Below are 16,244 nucleotides of genomic sequence, written 5' to 3' on the forward strand. Positions count from 1 at the left end.
TTATGGATCTAAGTAAATTTAATAGGTGGAGTTCTCCGTTGGCTATTGCCGGAATCGGGGAATGCGATTGGACGGAGGATTGGTTTTGATGCTGAAATCGTGGCGGACGCCAGTTTCACGCCGACTCGCAATTCTCTCTCTCTCCCATTCTCTCTCCACCATTCTCTCCTCCCCCATTCTCTCTGGGCTGGAGTCCCCGGCCTCTTTACGCTCTTGCTCGATCGAAATGAAATAAATGAAAATGGCTTATTGTCACGAGTAGGCTTCAATGAAGTTACTGTGAAAAGCCCCTAGTCGCCACATTCCGGCGCCTGTCCGGGGAGGCTGGTACGGGAATCGAACCGTGCTGCTGGCCTGCTTGGTCTGCTTCAAAATCCAGCGATTTAGCTCAGTGAGCTAAACCAGCCCCCTCGAGGCCGGTGACTAGCGGGAGAGGCCGAAAATGAGAACTGCGCCAAGCGCCAAATGCAACCGGCCCGCTCCCGTCGGCGAAATCGGGATCTCGCCGTGGCTTGGCGAGAAAGCAATTATCACCACTTAAACCCTATTTCCATACAATTAACGGGAGCCACCCCATATCCAACAGCTCACAGGCAAAGAGCCCGGGGCTGGCGGGCTTGCCGTCCTGGTGCTCGGCGGGAGAGGGGGGGGGGGTTCCTCGTCTGGGGGGTGGGGGACCTTTCCGCAGGGTTAGGCCGCCATGGGAGGGTGGGGGAGGGGGGAGGCAACCGGGGAGGGCAACTTCGCACGGCACCACCATGCCAACCCCTGGATCATGTGTACCCTTGTCCCTGCCCGTCTGCCCCACCCACCATCCATAACCCCCACCCACCGACTTCCAAGGCCTCTGGCCATGTAATGGAAGGCTGTCGCTAATAAGGAATTGGCGATTGTGGAGCACTTTGCACAAGCCAAGTGGATTCCCGTGGGCCATGTAGCATGTGGGAGTCATTGCCTAACATCGTAATCACACTTTGACACATAGACACTGTGCTTGAACGCTGCGGGACGCAACACCACACACGCAGCAACCAACATGCGAACTCCCAGGGGATGAGACGCAGCTCTGGGGACATGTCCATGGCTGGAAGGTGGGTGGGTGCCACGGGATGGGAGAGATGCCAGTGGGAGATGGGCCGAAGGGTTGCAGGTCGGCCCACATCCTGGTTGTGCATTGTATTCCCGACGGCGCTGAGCCCCTCCCTCCCCTCACCCCCTACCTAACCCCCTCTCCCGGTGTCCTCAGTGATCCTCAAAGTGCTTGGCCCTCCGAGCTCTACCGGTACATCGAGGTGTGTCCGAAGGATGGCCAGCAGAGGTGGAAGCAGACAGCGGCTTGCCATGTCCCGTGGCCTTCCAGGCCCCTGGCGGACGTCCTCTGGGGACTCTGAAGTCAGAGGGCCCTGGTTCACATGTCGGCCGCACATGCATGCCGCCCTGTCCCGTGTGCTGACCCCGAGACGCAGCCTCATCACAGGGCTGGTCTCGGGGAGCTGGTCCAGGTTGGCACCCAGTGCCCCCTCCTCCCGCTCGGTGCCCCGTGGGCCCTGGGGTTCAGCTTTGGACGGGGGGGGCAGCTGGTTCATGCCCTGGCTGCCCCTGCATCATCGGGCTCTGCTAACCCTGGCGCTTCCCCAGTGCCCGCACCATTGTGTCGACGCCCTTGGCGATGATCCTCAGTGACTGGCACGTGCTCTGCAGCACCTCAGCCATTCACATCTGTAAGCGGGACATGCCAGAGTCAGCCTGGTACTGGGTCGCGTCCCCCAGCGAGTCGGACATTCTTTACAGACCCTCAGCCGTGACGTAACACCTTGGACACCTTCACTAATGGTGCCCACGTCGTGCACCAGGTTCTCCACTGCGGTTGCCACCCTGGCAGTGTTGTCCTCAGTGCCATTCATTGCTGGCTCCATCTCCTGTGCCCAGAGCTCTGGGACTCCTCCAAGCAGCTATTGATCTGCTGGCGTGTCGCTGACATCTCTCTCTGAATGTCCCAGCCCCTCACTATCGTCTCCACCAGCTCCGGGAATACCCCATCCACAGGCTCAGCATCAGGCTGGGACCCAGCTGGGTCCTGGGACCTCCGACTGCTGTCCCACCTTGTGGGGGGGGGGGGGGGGTTCCTGCCTCCACCTGATGTACAACAGCAGCAATCTGATGCTCACCAGATTGTGCCCCCGAAGAGTGACCACGAACGTTGCCCACCCTGTGGGTGTATCTGCGCTATGGAGGGTGAGGGTGGCAGCTGTCACGTGACGATAAAGGTGACATCCTCCGAACTCTTCTCAGAGGTGTTTTCCTGGGAGGCTGGAGGGAGTGCCGCCCGGGATGGGACGGCTCTGATGGCAGCAAAACCCATTCTCCCATTCTCTCTCCACATTCTCTCTCTCCACATTCTCTCCCCATTCTCTCTCTCCCCCATTCTCTCTCCCCTCTCTTCTCTGACTCTCCTCATTGTCTCTCTCCCCTTCCTCGCTCTCTCTCCTCGCCCTATTCCTTCTCTCGCCCACCCCATTTTTCACTCCTCCCCAATCTCTCACTCTCTCCTTCTCACTCTCCCTGCCCCAACCCCTCCCTCTCTCTCTCTCTGTGAAATCCTCTGAATGACTCATTTCCTCTCCTGATTTCGGCTGCTGCCCGCCACACTGTTCAGGCACCTCTGAAAAGTTGCTGCTTGCTTTGAATGTACTTTGCCTGTGTTCTGGAAGGGTTGGACCCGCTCTGTTTGATTCCGCGAGCAGGTTTTTTTTTTCTCTTGGCTTCCTTGAACACCTCAGCTTGAGGTTTCGAACAGTTTGTCTAACTTTTCCTGGCGGGAGAATCAGCCTGGAGGGAGGAGGCAACTGAGGATTCAGTTCCAGCAGGATGTTAGTGGTTTCAGCGTTGGTGTGTGTGTCCTTCCTGTGTGTGGTAAGTGCCGGCGCAGGAATCCCTCAAATATTCAGAGCTACCTCGAGTTTTAAAATAAATTTAGAGTCCCCGATTCTTCTTTTTCCAATTAAAGGACGGTTTATCATGGTCAGTCCGCCTACCCTGCACATCTTTGGGTTGTGGGGGCGAAACTCGCTCCGACACTGGGAGAATGGGCAAACTCCACACGGGCAGTGACCCGGAGCCGGGGCCGAACCCTTGTTCCCCCGGCGCCGTGAGGCAGCAGTGCTAACCCACTGTGCTGCCGAGAGTTTCATGTTTGCTGTGATTTCCACACTCTCCTGTCACCGCAGCCTGCTCTGTCTGTGACGGGCCATTAACTCCCGATTCTCCAGATTTACTCGTGGGGGGGGGGGGTCTTCTGCCCTACTCTGCCCAAGTGGCCATGCAAGGGGTTGGTGAACGGTGAGAGTCTGGGGGTCGTCCTCTGACTCATCTGATCGACCCTAGCTGACCCCTTACCTCCCTCCTCAGTCAGCTGCCTTGGCACTAAACTCTGGAATTCCCCTAATCACCCCACCTCTCCTCTTATTCTTGGAAGCGCTCCTTAAAACCCACCCTTACCTCTTGGATATATTTTTTGCCACTTTGTCCTTTTTTTTTTAGAGGGGTCAGTGATTTGGGTGAAGCAATTTGGGGCTGCTTTTATGACAATATATCTCGGTTTTATTGGCAGCAGCCCATAATTTGGGTGTTGGATTGGGAAGGTCGGGATACGGGGAAGCCCCTTGAACCCAGTTCGCGATTCAATGAGATTCTGGCTGACCTGTGAACTCATGCCCTGGCCCCCCATATCGCTTAATATATGCGGAGAACAATAATCCCGGTCTAATTGATCTGTTCGGCATGGTAGCACAGTGGTTAGCACTGTTATTTCACCGCGCCAGGGACCCGTGTCTGATTCCCGGCGTGGGTCACTGTCTGCGTAGTCTGCACATTCTCCCCGTGTCTTTTTTTTAGAGTACCCAATTCATTTTTTCCAATTAAGGGTTCAATTTAGCGTGGCCAATCCACCTACCCTGCACACCTTTGGGTTGTGGGGGCGAAACCCACACAAACACGGGGAGAATGTGCAAACTCCTCACGGACAGTGACCCAGAGCCGGGATCGAACCTGTGACCTCGGTGCTGTGAGGCAGCAGTGCTAACCACTGCGCCGCCGTGCTGCCCGTTCTCCCCATGTCTGCGTGGGTTTCCTCCGGGCGCTCCGGTTTCCTCCCACAAGTCCCGAAAGACGTGCTTGTTGGGTGAATCGGACATTCTGAATTCTCCCTCTGTGTACCCGAACAGGCGCCGGAATGTGGCGACGAGGGGATTTTCACAGTAACTTCATTGCAGCGTTAATGTAAGCCTACTTGTGACAATAATAAAGATTATTAACAGTTGCCCTTTGCCGGAGAGAGTTCCCAATTCTGAACACGCTGTGCATGATGCTCCCGAAAAGGTCTGGCTTTCATCTTTCGACTTTTCCCCTCATTCCGAGATTCCCCCCCACCAATTTCCCCTGATCTACCCTATCAGTTCCCTTTGGAGTCGTGACAAAATCCTTCAGTCTGTTGAATTCCAGTAGGGAATAGTGCTCCAGGCCAGAAATCTCCGCTCTTCGGGATTCTCTTTTCCCACTGGCGGTGCACCCCGGCCGGCGTGTTTCCCGTCGGCGTGGGGAATCGCTCCTTGTAATTTATCCCTTGGAATCTCGGTAACTGGGTGGGGGTAAATCTGCACAGTCCACCCCGTATGTATCTGTCGCCATCCAGGAGACACGGTGACAGAGGGTAAACCAAATTTAGTTTAATTCAAAAGCAAAGCCGCATGTCCGGCCTACGACACAGGTGTCGCAGCCCAGGCCTGGAATGGTCTTTAAAAGGCTCGATAATGAGTCCCAGCTGGATGGGCCTTCGCCCGTTACCATGGAAACACACACTCCATGAGCCGCACGAGGAGGCCAATGAGTGATCCCTCGCCAGGGTGATCCCAATATCGTTCCCAGTGGGTGGAGTGCAGAGCGACAGTACTCCCGGTGTGGTTTAACCAGAGCTTTGTGTGGCTGAAGTCTGACTTCAACCCCGTTGTATTCCTGTCCTCTCCTCCGTCGGCCATTTTGATTATTCCCTGGACCATTTTATGACGCCTTATTGAGTCATGTGCGTGCTTTTAGACCCTGAGCCATGTTTTATTTCCATAGTCACTGACTGGGCGGCAGGGTGGCACAATGGTTACCACTGCTGCCTCACAGCGCCAGGGTCCTGGGTTCGATTCCATCCTCGGCTGACTGTGCGGAGTCTGCACGTGCGGGTTAGGTGGATTGGCTGTGCTAAAATTGCCTCTTAGTGTCCAGGGATGGACGGGTTAGGTGGGGTTATCATAGAATTTACAGTGCAGAAGGAGGCCATTCAGCCCATCGAGTCTGCACAGGCCCTTGGAAAGAGTACCCTACCTAAGCCCACGCCTCCACCCTAGCCCCGCAACCCAGTAACCCCACCTATCCTTTTTGGACACTAAGGGGCAATTGATCATGGTCAATCCGCCTAACCTGCACGTCTTTCCGGACTTGTGGGACGAAACCGGAGGAAATCCACGCAGACACGGGGAGAACGTGCAGACTCCGCACGGACAGTGACCCAAGCCGGGAATTGAACCCGGGTCCCTGGAGCTGTGAACCAACAGCGCCACCCCCTTATGGGTTGGGGGGGGGGGGGGGAGTGGGTCTCGGGGCTCTTTCAGAGTTTCGGTGCAGACTCGATAGGCCGAGGGGCCTCCTTCTGCGTTGTAGAGATTCTGTGAATACTGACGGGGACCCAGCTTTGCACCACACTGAGAATTTGGATGAGGGGGCGGAGAGCTTTCTGTTAGCGTCAAGGTGCGGAGTCAGTGGCTAGGCCCCTCCTCTGCGATACTGCATTGAATCCTGAGGGGGGGGGGGAGGGGGGGCAGGGCGGGCGTTGTAAATGAATGCTGAGACTTAAAGGGATAAATTATGAGGCCAATTTGTATGGATTAAGCCTGCATTCCTTGGAGTTTTAACAGATGACACAGTGATCTCATTGAAGTGTTTCGGGAGATTAAAAGAATTGAGAGGGTTACGGCCAGGGGACAACTATTCCTCTGGTGGGAAGACAAGAACAAAGGGAGCGGAACCTTAAAATGAATGCGCTGGGGGCAGGGGTCAAAGGTTGTTGAGGGTTATGGAACCTCAATAGTTCCATATTTTGGCAGGGGTTTGGGGGGGGGGGATGTAACCAGAGGTCGAAGCAGCGTACCTGAGGGAAAAGTCAAAGGTGACAGCGTGAGGGACTCTCCAGCGTAGGGACGTGAGGGTGGCAGGGACCCCACTTTACTGACCATCAATGAATCCATTTCGGGGAATGAAATCCAAAGACAGACCATAGACGCATATCGGGAAATGGCTTATTTTCATCCATCCATGGAATGTGAGTGTCTAGGCCCAGCATTTATTGCCCCATCCCTAATTGCCCCCTTGAGAAGGTGGTGGGTGAGCCGCCATCTTGAGCCGCTGCAGTCCGTGTGGTGTAGGTACACCCACAGTGCTGTTAGGGAGGGAGCTCCAGGATTTTGACCCAGCGACAGTGAAGGAACGGCCGATATATTTCCAAGTCGGGGCGGTGAGTGACTTGGAGGGGGAACCTCCAGGTGGTGGGGTTCCCAGGTATCTGCTGCCCTTGTCCTTCTAGAGGGTAGAGGTCGCGGGTTTGGAAGGTGCTTGTGAAGGCCAGTTGCTGCAGTGCATCTTGTAGATGTTACACACGGCTGTAACTGTGTGTCAGTGGGGGAGGGAGTGTATGTTTGCAGAAAGGGTGCCGATCTAGTGTAAGAATCCTGTGCCGACGTCAAAGCTTGACTGGTCTGTCCAATTTGATATCTGTTAAGCATTTTTCCAGTAACTTTACACAACTCGGTGGCTTGATTGGCCACGACAGAGGGCTGTTGCGGGCCTGGATATGTGCGCCAGACTGCCTTAAAAGGACTTCAATGAGCCTCTTAGCGTGGTGTTTTTCCCTTCTCTCTTCAAAACCTGTTTTGGGGGTAGTGCAGGAGCCATGCTGAATGTTGATGACATCACTTTGGTGCGTCAAGCAAAGGGCAATCGGGCGTGGTGTCACCGTGAGGAATTTGTAAACACATCGGGTCCCGTAGGGACACCAGGATGTAGGGGCAGTAAAAACCAGTTCATCGCGTTGTATTTTATGTCGCAATTCCTTGCGAAGGATAACGGAGAGCTAAACGCGTACTTGAGTCCCTCACGACGTTGAATAATCCCACTTCTCGGCAAAGAATAGAAGCCGCAACTCCGCTTAAATCATTGAACTGGGATCACTGGGGGAAGGATCACTTGCTGCCCTTACCCAGTGGGGGCCCACGGGTGACTCTCACCCAACCTGGTGATACCGGCCTACTAAAGTGGGCTCGGTTCGATTCAACTGCTATCAGAGGCATTTGCCTGAGGCCCTACAGGGGATGCGGTGGCCTGTTTAGCAGCTTGTTTCGCTAGCTCATGCTCGATGGAATGTGGGCTGACTCACTCGGCACTCCCTGTTTGAGCGACTCCACAAGGTGGAGTGACTCTGCTCATGATATCACCCAGGTGCACGCACAATGTCGGCAGGCTCAGTATGTGTGATGTAGGCCTCAGCCTGGCACCTGGGCTGGAATTCTCCAGCCGTTGGCATTCCCTGTTCCCCTTGTCAGCGTGTTTCATGCACAGAAACATGTACAGAAAATAGAAGCAGGAAGTGGCCATTCGGCCCTTCGAGCCTCCTCCACCATTCATTCCAATCATGGCTGATCATGAAATGAAAATCGCTTATTGTCACGAGTAGGCTTCAGTGAAGTTACTGTGAAAAGCCCCTAGTCGCCACATTCCGGCGCCTGTTTGGGGAGGCTGGTGCGGGAATTGAACCGTGCTGCTGGCCTGCCTTGGTCTGCTTTAAAAGCCAGCGATTTAGCCCAGTGCCAAACCAGCCCCATCAGGTTCAATACCCTCATCCTGCCTTCCTCCATATCCCTTGATCCCTTCAGCCCCAAGAGCCAAATCTCGGCGGGATTCTCAGATCCTTCGTGTTGACGCCCTAGGAAACGCCGTCGCGTTTCTCGACAGCGTCAGCATGGCCTCAGGACCAGCAACTCTGGCTCCAACAGGGGACCAGCACGACACTGGAGCGACCCACGCCACCCCAGCTGCTGATTCCGGCGCCAACTGGGCGCCGCCGGGATCCGCGCATGCGCAGTGGCTCCCTTCTCCGCGCCGGCCCCGACGCAACATGGCGCAGGGCCACAGGGGCCGGCGCGGAAGAAAGGAGGCCCCCAGCCCGAGAGGCGGGCCCCGATGGCGGGCCAGGCCACAGCGGTCGGACCCTCCCCCTCCCCACTCCCCTCCCCACCAGGCCACCCCCCGGACCCTTCACGCTGAGGTCCCGCCGGCTAAGAGCAGATTAGAACGGCGCCGGCAGGTTTCTTGTAACGGCCGCTCGCCGCCGATTCTCAGCTCTTGAGGAGAATCGCGTCCCGGCGTTGGGGCGACGTGGCGCGATCCGCATCGGTCGCGGGGATTCTCCGGCCCGGCCCCAGGCTGAGAGAATCCGGCCCCCTAATTCCTTCCTGAAATTACACAACATTCTGGCCTCAACTACTTTCTGTGGGAGGGAATTCCACAGATTCACCACACTCTGGGTGAAAAAATTTCTCCTCACCTCAGTCCTAAAAGATTTACCCCTTATCCTCAAACTCTGACCCCTAGTTCTGGACTCCCCCACCATCGGGAACATTCTTTCTGAATCTACCCTGTCCAATCCTGTCAGAATTTTATAAGCTTCTATGAGATCCCCTCTCACTCTTCTAAACTCCGATGAATATAATCCTCACCGACTTAGTCTCTCCTCATATGACAGTCCCGCCATCCCAGGAATCAGCCTGGTAAACCTTCGCTGCCCTCCCTCCATCGCAAGAACATCCTTCCTCAGATAGGGACCCCAAAACTGCTCACAATACTCTAGGTGTGGCCTCACCAATGCCCTATACAATTACAATAATAATATAATATTCTTTATTAGTGTCACAAGTAAGTTTACATTAACGCTGCAATGAAGTTACTGTGAAAATCCCCTCGTCGCCACACTCCGGCGCCTGTTCGGGTACACAGAGGGAGAATTCAGAATGTCCAATTCACCCAACAAGTACGTCTTTCGGGACTTGTGGGAGGAAACCGGAGCACCCGGAGGAAACCCACGCAGACACGGGGAGAACGTGCGGACTCCACACAGACAGTGACCCAAGCTGGAATCGAACCCGGGACCCTGGCGCTGTGAAGCAACAGTGCTAATCACCGTGCTACCGTGCTGCCCAATTGCTGTAAAACATCTCGATTCCTATACTCAAACCCTCTCGCAGCGAAGGCCAGCAAACCATTTGCCTTCACGGGGTAGCATGGTGGTTAGCATAAATGCTTCACAGCTCCAGGGTCCCAGGTTCGATTCCCGGCTTGGGTCACTGTCTGTGCGGCGTCTGCACGTCCTCCCCGTGTGTGCGTGGGTTTCCTCCGGGTGCTCCGGTTTCCTCCCACAGTCCAAAGATGTGCGGGTTAGGTGGATTGGCCAGGCTAAATTGCCCGTAGTGTCCTAAAAAGTAAGGTTAGGGGGGGTTGTTGGGTTACGGGTATAGGGTGGATATGTGGGTTTGAGTAGGGTGATCATTGCTCGGCACAACATCGAGGGCCGAAGGGCCTGTTCTGTGCTGTACTGTTCTATGTTCTATGTTCTTTACTGCCTGCTGGAGTGACAACAAATTAGTTCTGAGTGGGAATTCCAATCCGGCTTCCCGGGCTGCATGGTGGCGACTGCTCTGAGGACCCGGGTTCGATCCCGGCCCTGGGTCACTGTCCGTGTGGAGTTTGCACATTCTCCCCGTGTCTGCGTGGGTCTCACCCCCACAACCCAAAGATGTACAGGTTAGGTGGATTGGCCACGCTAAATTGCCCCTCAGTTAGGAAAGAAATAATCGGGTGCCCTAAATTAATAAAAGAAAACTTGCGTTTCCTGACCCGGGACTTCAAACTGATCTCTCTGTGGGTAACAGTTGTGACTGCCCAGACTGTAGCTTCCTTTCATCTGCAATGCTCTCTGATTTTAATGTTCAGTCTTGGGAAACCGATGTCAATGGCGAGGTTTTGCAGGTTATAATTTGTGGCTTTTTTCTTTTGTTCAATGTTTGGCTGCTCTCGGAGAAGAGGAAATGTGTTGGGTGGTGCAACATCCCTTGTTTACTCACACTGAAATTCTCGCATTTCATCGCTCCAGCTATCCGGAGTTTCATATCAACTCCCTGAGAGGGATGTCAAGTTCCGTCAATACACAGAGTGATTTTGTCCGTGGGTGGCACTCTCGTTTGAGTCACTGAGGGGGTGTCGCACTGTCAGACGGTCAGTACTGAGGGAGTGCAGTCCAAAGATGTGCAGGTTGGGTGGATTATCCGTGATAAATCGCCCTTAGTGTCCAAAATTCTATGATCTATGATTAACCTAGGACAAAAGTTCGGCACAACATCGTGGGCCGAAGGGCCTTTTCTGTGCTGTATTTCTCCATCTATCAGTCCTGAAGGGGTGCCGCACGGTCAGAGGGTCAGTATTGAGGGAGTGCTGCACTGTCAGAGGGTCAGTATTGAGGGAGTACTGCACTGTCAGAGGGTCAGTACTGAAGGAGTGCTGCACTGTCACAGAGTCAGTACTGAGGGAGTGCTGCACTGTCAGAAGGTCAGTACTGAGGGAGTGCTGCACTGTCAGAGGGTCAGTACTGAGGGAGTGCCGCACTGTCAGAGGGTCAGTACTGAGGGAGTGCCGCACTGTCAGAGGGTCAGTACTGAGGGAGTGCTGCACTGTCAGAGAGTCAGTACTGAGGGAGTGCTGCACTGTCAGAGGGTCAGTACTGAGGGAGTGCTGCACTGTCAGAGGGTCAGTGCTGAGGGAGTGCCGCACTGTCAGAGGGTCAGTACTGAGGGAGTGCTGCACTGTCAGAGGGTCAGTACTGAGGGAGTGCCGCACTGTCAGAGGGTCAGTACTGAGAGAGCGCTGCACTGTCAGAGAGTCAGTACTGAGGGAGTGCTGCACTGCCAGAGGGTCAGTACTGAGGGAGTGCTGCACTGTCAGAGGGTCAGTACTGAGGGAGTGCTGCACTGTCAGAGGGTCAGTATTGAGGGAGTGCTGCACTCTCAGAGGGTCAGTATTGAGGGAGTGCTGCACTGTCAGAGGGTCAGTACTGAGGGAGTGCTGCACTGTCAGAGGGTCAGTACTGAGGGAGTGCCGCACTGTCAGAGGGTCAGTACTGAGGGAGTACGGCAATGTCAGAGGGTCAGTACTGAGGGAGTGCTGCACTGTCAGAGGGTCAGTACTGAGCGAGTGCTGCACTGTCAGAGGGTCAGTACTGAGGGAGTACTGCCACTGTTAGAGGGTCAGTACTGAGGGAGTGCTGCACTGTCAGAGGGTCTGTACTGAGGGAGTGCTGCACTGTCAGAGGGTCAGTACTGAGAGAGTGCCGACCTGCCAGAGGGTCAGTACTGAGGAAACGCCGCACTGTCAGAGTGTCAGTACTGAGGGAGTGCTGCAATGCCAGAGGGTCAGTACTGAGGGAGTGCCGCACTGTCAGAGCGTCAGTACTGAGGGAGTGCCGCACTGTCAGAGGGTCAGTACTGAGGGAGTGCCGCACTGTCAGAGGGTCAGTACTGAGGGAGTGCTGCACTGTCAGAGAGTCAGTACTGAGGGAGTGCTGCACTGTCAGAGGGTCAGTACTGAGGGAGTGCTGCACTGTCAGAGGGTCAGTGCTGAGGGAGTGCCGCACTGTCAGAGGGTCAGTACTGAGGGAGTGCTGCACGGTCAGAGGGTCAGTACTGAGGGAGTGCCGCACTGTCAGAGGGTCAGTACTGAGAGAGCGCTGCACTGTCAGAGAGTCAGTACTGAGGGAGTGCTGCACTGTCAGAGGGTCAGTACTGAGGGAGTGCTGCACTGTCAGAGGGTCAGTACTGAGGGAGTGCTGCACTGTCAGAGGGTCAGTATTGAGGGAGTGCTGCACTCTCAGAGGGTCAGTATTGAGGGGAGTGCTGCACTGTCAGAGGGTCAGTACTGAGGGAGTGCTGCACTGTCAGAGGGTCAGTACTGAGGGAGTGCCGCACTGTCAGAGGGTCAGTACTGAGGGAGTGCGGCACTGTCAGAGGGTCAGTACTGAGGGAGTGCTGCACTGTCAGAGGGTCAGTACTGAGCGAGTGCTGCACTGTCAGAGGGTCAGTACTGAGGGAGTACTGCCACTGTTAGAGGGTCAGTACTGAGGGAGTGCTGCACTGTCAGAGGGTCTGTACTGAGGGAGTGCTGCACTGTCAGAGGGTCAGTACTGAGAGAGTGCCGACCTGCCAGAGGGTCAGTACTGAGGAAACGCCGCACTGTCAGAGTGTCAGTACTGAGGGAGTGCTGCAATGCCAGAGGGTCAGTACTGAGGGAGTGCCGCACTGTCAGAGCGTCAGTACTGAGGGAGTGCTGCACTGTCAGAGGGTCAGTACTGAGGGAGTGCTGCAATGCCAGAGGGTCAGTACTGAGGGAGTGCCGCACTGTCAGAGCGTCAGTACTGAGGGAGTGCTGCACTGTCAGAGGGTCAGTACTGAGGGAGTGCTGCACTGTCAGAGGGTCAGTACTGAGGGAGTGCTGCACTGTCAGAGAGAGTTAATACTGAGGGTGTGCTGCGCTGCCAGAGGGTCAGTACTGAGGGAGTGCTGCACTGCCAGAGGATCAGTACTGAGGGAACGCCGCACTGTCAGAGTGTCAGTACTGAGGGAGTGCCGCACTGTCAGAGGGTCAGTACTGAGGGAGCGCTGCACTGTCGGAGGATCAGTGCTGAGGGAGTGCCGCACTGTCAGGGGGTCAGTACTGAGGGAGTGCTGCACCGTCAGAGGGTCAGTACTGAGGGAGTGCTGCACTGTCAGAGGGTCAGTACTGAGGGAGTGCTGCAATGTCTGAGGGTCAGTGCTGAGGGAGGGTCAGTACTGAGTGAGTGCTGCACTGTCAGAGGGTCAGTACTGAGGGATGTTGCACTGTCAGAGGGTCAGTACTGAGAGAGTGCCGCACTGTCAGAGGTTCAGTACTGAGGGAGTGCCGCACTGTCAGAGGGTCAGTACTGAGGAAGTACTGCACAGTCGGAGGGTCAGTACCGAGGGAGTGCCGCACTGTCAGAGGGTCAGTACTGAGGGAATGCTGCACTGTCAGAGGGTCAGTACTGAGGGAGTTTTGCACTGTCAGAGGGTCAGTACTGAGGGAGTGTTGCACTGTCAGAGGGTCAGCACTGAGGGAGTGCCGCACTGTCAGAGGGTCAGTACTGAGGGAGTGCCGCACTCTCAGAGGGTCAGTACTGAGGTAGTGCTGCACTGTCAGAGGGTTAGTACTGAGGGAGTGCTGCACTGTCAGAGGGTCAGTACTGAGGGAGTGCAGCACTGTCAGAGGGTCAGTACTGAGGTAGTGCTGCACTGTCACAGAGTCAGTACTGAGGGAGTACTGCACTGTCAGAGGGTCAGTACTGAGGGAGTGCTGCACAGTCAGAGGGTCAGTACTGAGTGAGTGTTGCACTGTCAGAGGGTCAGTACTGAGGGAGTGCTGCACTGTCAGAGGGTCAGCACTAAGGGAGTGCCGCACTGTCAGAGGGTCAGTACTGAGGGAGTGCTGCACTCTCAGAGGGTCAGTACTGAGGGAGTGCTGCACTGTCAGAGGGTCAGTACTGAGGGAGCGCTGCACAGTCAGAGGGTCAGTACTGAGGAAACGCCGCACTGTCAGAGGGTCAGTACTGAGGGAGTGCCGCACTGTCAGAGGGTCAGTACTGAGGAAACGCCGCACTGTCAGAGTGTCAGTACTGAGGGAGTGCTGCAATGTCAGAGGGTCAGTACTGAGGGAGTGCCGCACTGTCAGAGGGTCAGTACTGAGGGAGTGCTGCACTGTCAGAGGGTCAGTACTGAGGGAGTGCTGCACTCTCAGAGGGTCAGTACTGAGGGAGTGCTGCACTGTCAGAGGGTCAGTACTGAGGGAGCGCTGCACAGTCAGAGGGTCAGTACTGAGGAAACGCCGCACTGTCAGAGGGTCAGTACTGAGGGAGTGCCGCACTGTCAGAGGGTCAGTACTGAGGGAGTGCTGCACTGTCAGAGTGTCAGTACTTTTTTTTTTTAAATAATTTTTATTGAAGAAATTTTTCAAAATACAAACATTTTAACCCCCCCTACATTTACATTTAAATTATAACAAAACAAAGTCAAACCCCCCTACTTAACAAGAAAATGAAAAAAGTCCCCCCCCCCCTACTCGCGCGTCCCCCCCCCCCCCCCCCCCCCCCCCCCCCCGCCCCCCCGCCGGCGAACCGACAGTCAGACCAACTTATCATTTCTAGCAGCGTCCTCGGGCAGGCCTTGCCCGTGCCACCACCGCTACCGTACTTCCTTCGTCTTTGTCCCCCCCCCCCCCCCCCCCCCCCCCCCCCCCCCCCCCCTCCCTCCCGCCCTCCCCTCCCCTCCCGGGTTGCTGCTGTCACGGCCTCAGTTTCTATCTCTGATCCAAGAGGTCTAGGAAGGGTTGCCATCGCCTGAAAAACCCCTGCACCGACCCTCTCAGGGCGAATTTGATCCTTTCCAATTGGATGAAGTTTGCCATGTCGTTTAACCAGGTGTTAACACTCGGAGGCCTTTCGTCCCTCCACTGAATCAAGATCCTCCTCCGAGCCACCAAGGACGCAAAGGCTAATATTCCAGCCTCCCTCGCCTCCTGTACCCCCGGTTCCACCCCAACCCCGAAGATCGCAAGTCCCCATCCTGGCTTGACCCTGGACCCCACCACTCTCGACACCGTCCCTGCCACCCCCTTCCAGAACTCCTCCAGTGCCGGACATGCCCAAAACATATGTGCATGATTCGCAGGGCTTCCCGAACATCTAATACACCTGTCTTCACCCCCGAAAAAACCGACTCATCCTTGTCCCCGTCATGTGGGCTCTATGCAGTACCTTAAATTGAATGAGACTTAGTCTCGCACATGACGACGACGAGTTGACCCTCTCCAGGGCGTCTGCCCATGTCCCGTCCTCTATCTGTTCCCCCAGCTCTAACTCCCACTTATCTTTCAGCTCCTCTACTGGTACCTCCTCCACCTCCTGCATAATCTTATAGATGTCCGAGATCTTCCCCTCCCCGACCCAGACCCCTGATAGCACCCTATCACTCACCCCCCTGTCGGGGAGCGCGGGGAACCCCGCTACCTGTCGTCTGGCAAATGCCTTCACTTGGAGGTACCTGAACGTGTTCCCCGGGGGGAGCCCAAATTTCTCCTCCAGCTCTCCCAGGCTCGCAAACCTCCCCTCTATAAACAAGTCCCTCAGTTGTCTAATACCCGCCCTCTGCCAGCTCAGAAATCCCCCTCCTGTATTTCCCGGCGCAAATCTGTGGTTCCCTCTTAGTGGTGCCCCTATCAGACCTCCCACTTCCCCCCTGTGTCGCCTCCACTGCCCCCAGATCTTGAGGGTGGCCGCCACCACCGGGCTCGTGGTATACCTCGTGGGAGGGAGCGGCCATGGTGCCGTTACCAGTGCCCCTAAGCTTATGTTGCCGCAGGACGCCCTCTCCATGCGCTTCCAGGCTGCCCCCTCCCCTTCCATCGTCCACTTTCGTACCATCGATGTATTTGCCGCCCAGTAATATCCTGAAAGGTTGGGTAACGCCAGCCCTCCACTTTCCCTACTCCGCTCCAAAAAGACCCTTCTAACTCTCGGGGTGCCATGTGCCCACACATACCCCATGATACTACTCGTTACCTTCTTGAAAAAGGCCCTGGGGAGGAAGATGGGCAGACACTGGAACAAAAACAAGAACCTCGGGAGGACCGTCATTTTAACTGACTGCACCCTCCCTGCCAGCGACAGCGGCACCATGTCCCACCTCTTAAACTCCTCCTCCATCTGTTCCACCAGTCTGGAAAAGTTCAACTTGTGGAGGGTCCCCCAGTTCTTTGCCACCTGCACCCCCAAATACCTAAAACTTTTAACTGCTCTTTTGAAGGGGAGCCTCCCAATTCCCTCCCCTTGGTCAGAGGGTCAGTACTGAGGGAGCGCTGCACTGTCGGAGGATCAGTGCTGAGGGAGTGCCGCACTGTCACAGAGTCAGTACTGAGGGAGTACTGCACTGTCAGAGGGTCAGTACTGAGGGAGTGCTGCACAGTCAGAGGGTCAGTACTGAGGGAGTGCTGCACAGTCAGAGGGTCAGTACTGAGGGAGTGTTGCACTGTCAGAGGGT

The 16,244-nt window shown here is 55.7% G+C and overlaps 1 protein-coding gene across 2 annotated transcripts in view; it reads left to right on the top strand.

The window, feature by feature from the left end:
* Nucleotides 1-2,644: 2,644 nt before the first annotated feature.
* LOC119957471 (tumor necrosis factor receptor superfamily member 10A-like) overlaps nucleotides 2,645-16,244 on the top strand; it is a 38,325-nt gene continuing 24,725 nt past the window's right edge. For both annotated transcript variants that reach the window (XM_038785555.1, XM_038785556.1), the window contains exon 1: nucleotides 2,645-2,913. In XM_038785555.1, the coding sequence (XP_038641483.1) occupies nucleotides 2,869-2,913 (45 nt within the window). In that variant the 5' untranslated portion in view covers nucleotides 2,645-2,868. The remainder of the gene's footprint in view (nucleotides 2,914-16,244) is intronic.

This window comes from Scyliorhinus canicula, chromosome 26, assembly GCF_902713615.1.
Source record: "Scyliorhinus canicula chromosome 26, sScyCan1.1, whole genome shotgun sequence".
NCBI classification, from domain to species: domain Eukaryota; kingdom Metazoa; phylum Chordata; class Chondrichthyes; order Carcharhiniformes; family Scyliorhinidae; genus Scyliorhinus; species Scyliorhinus canicula.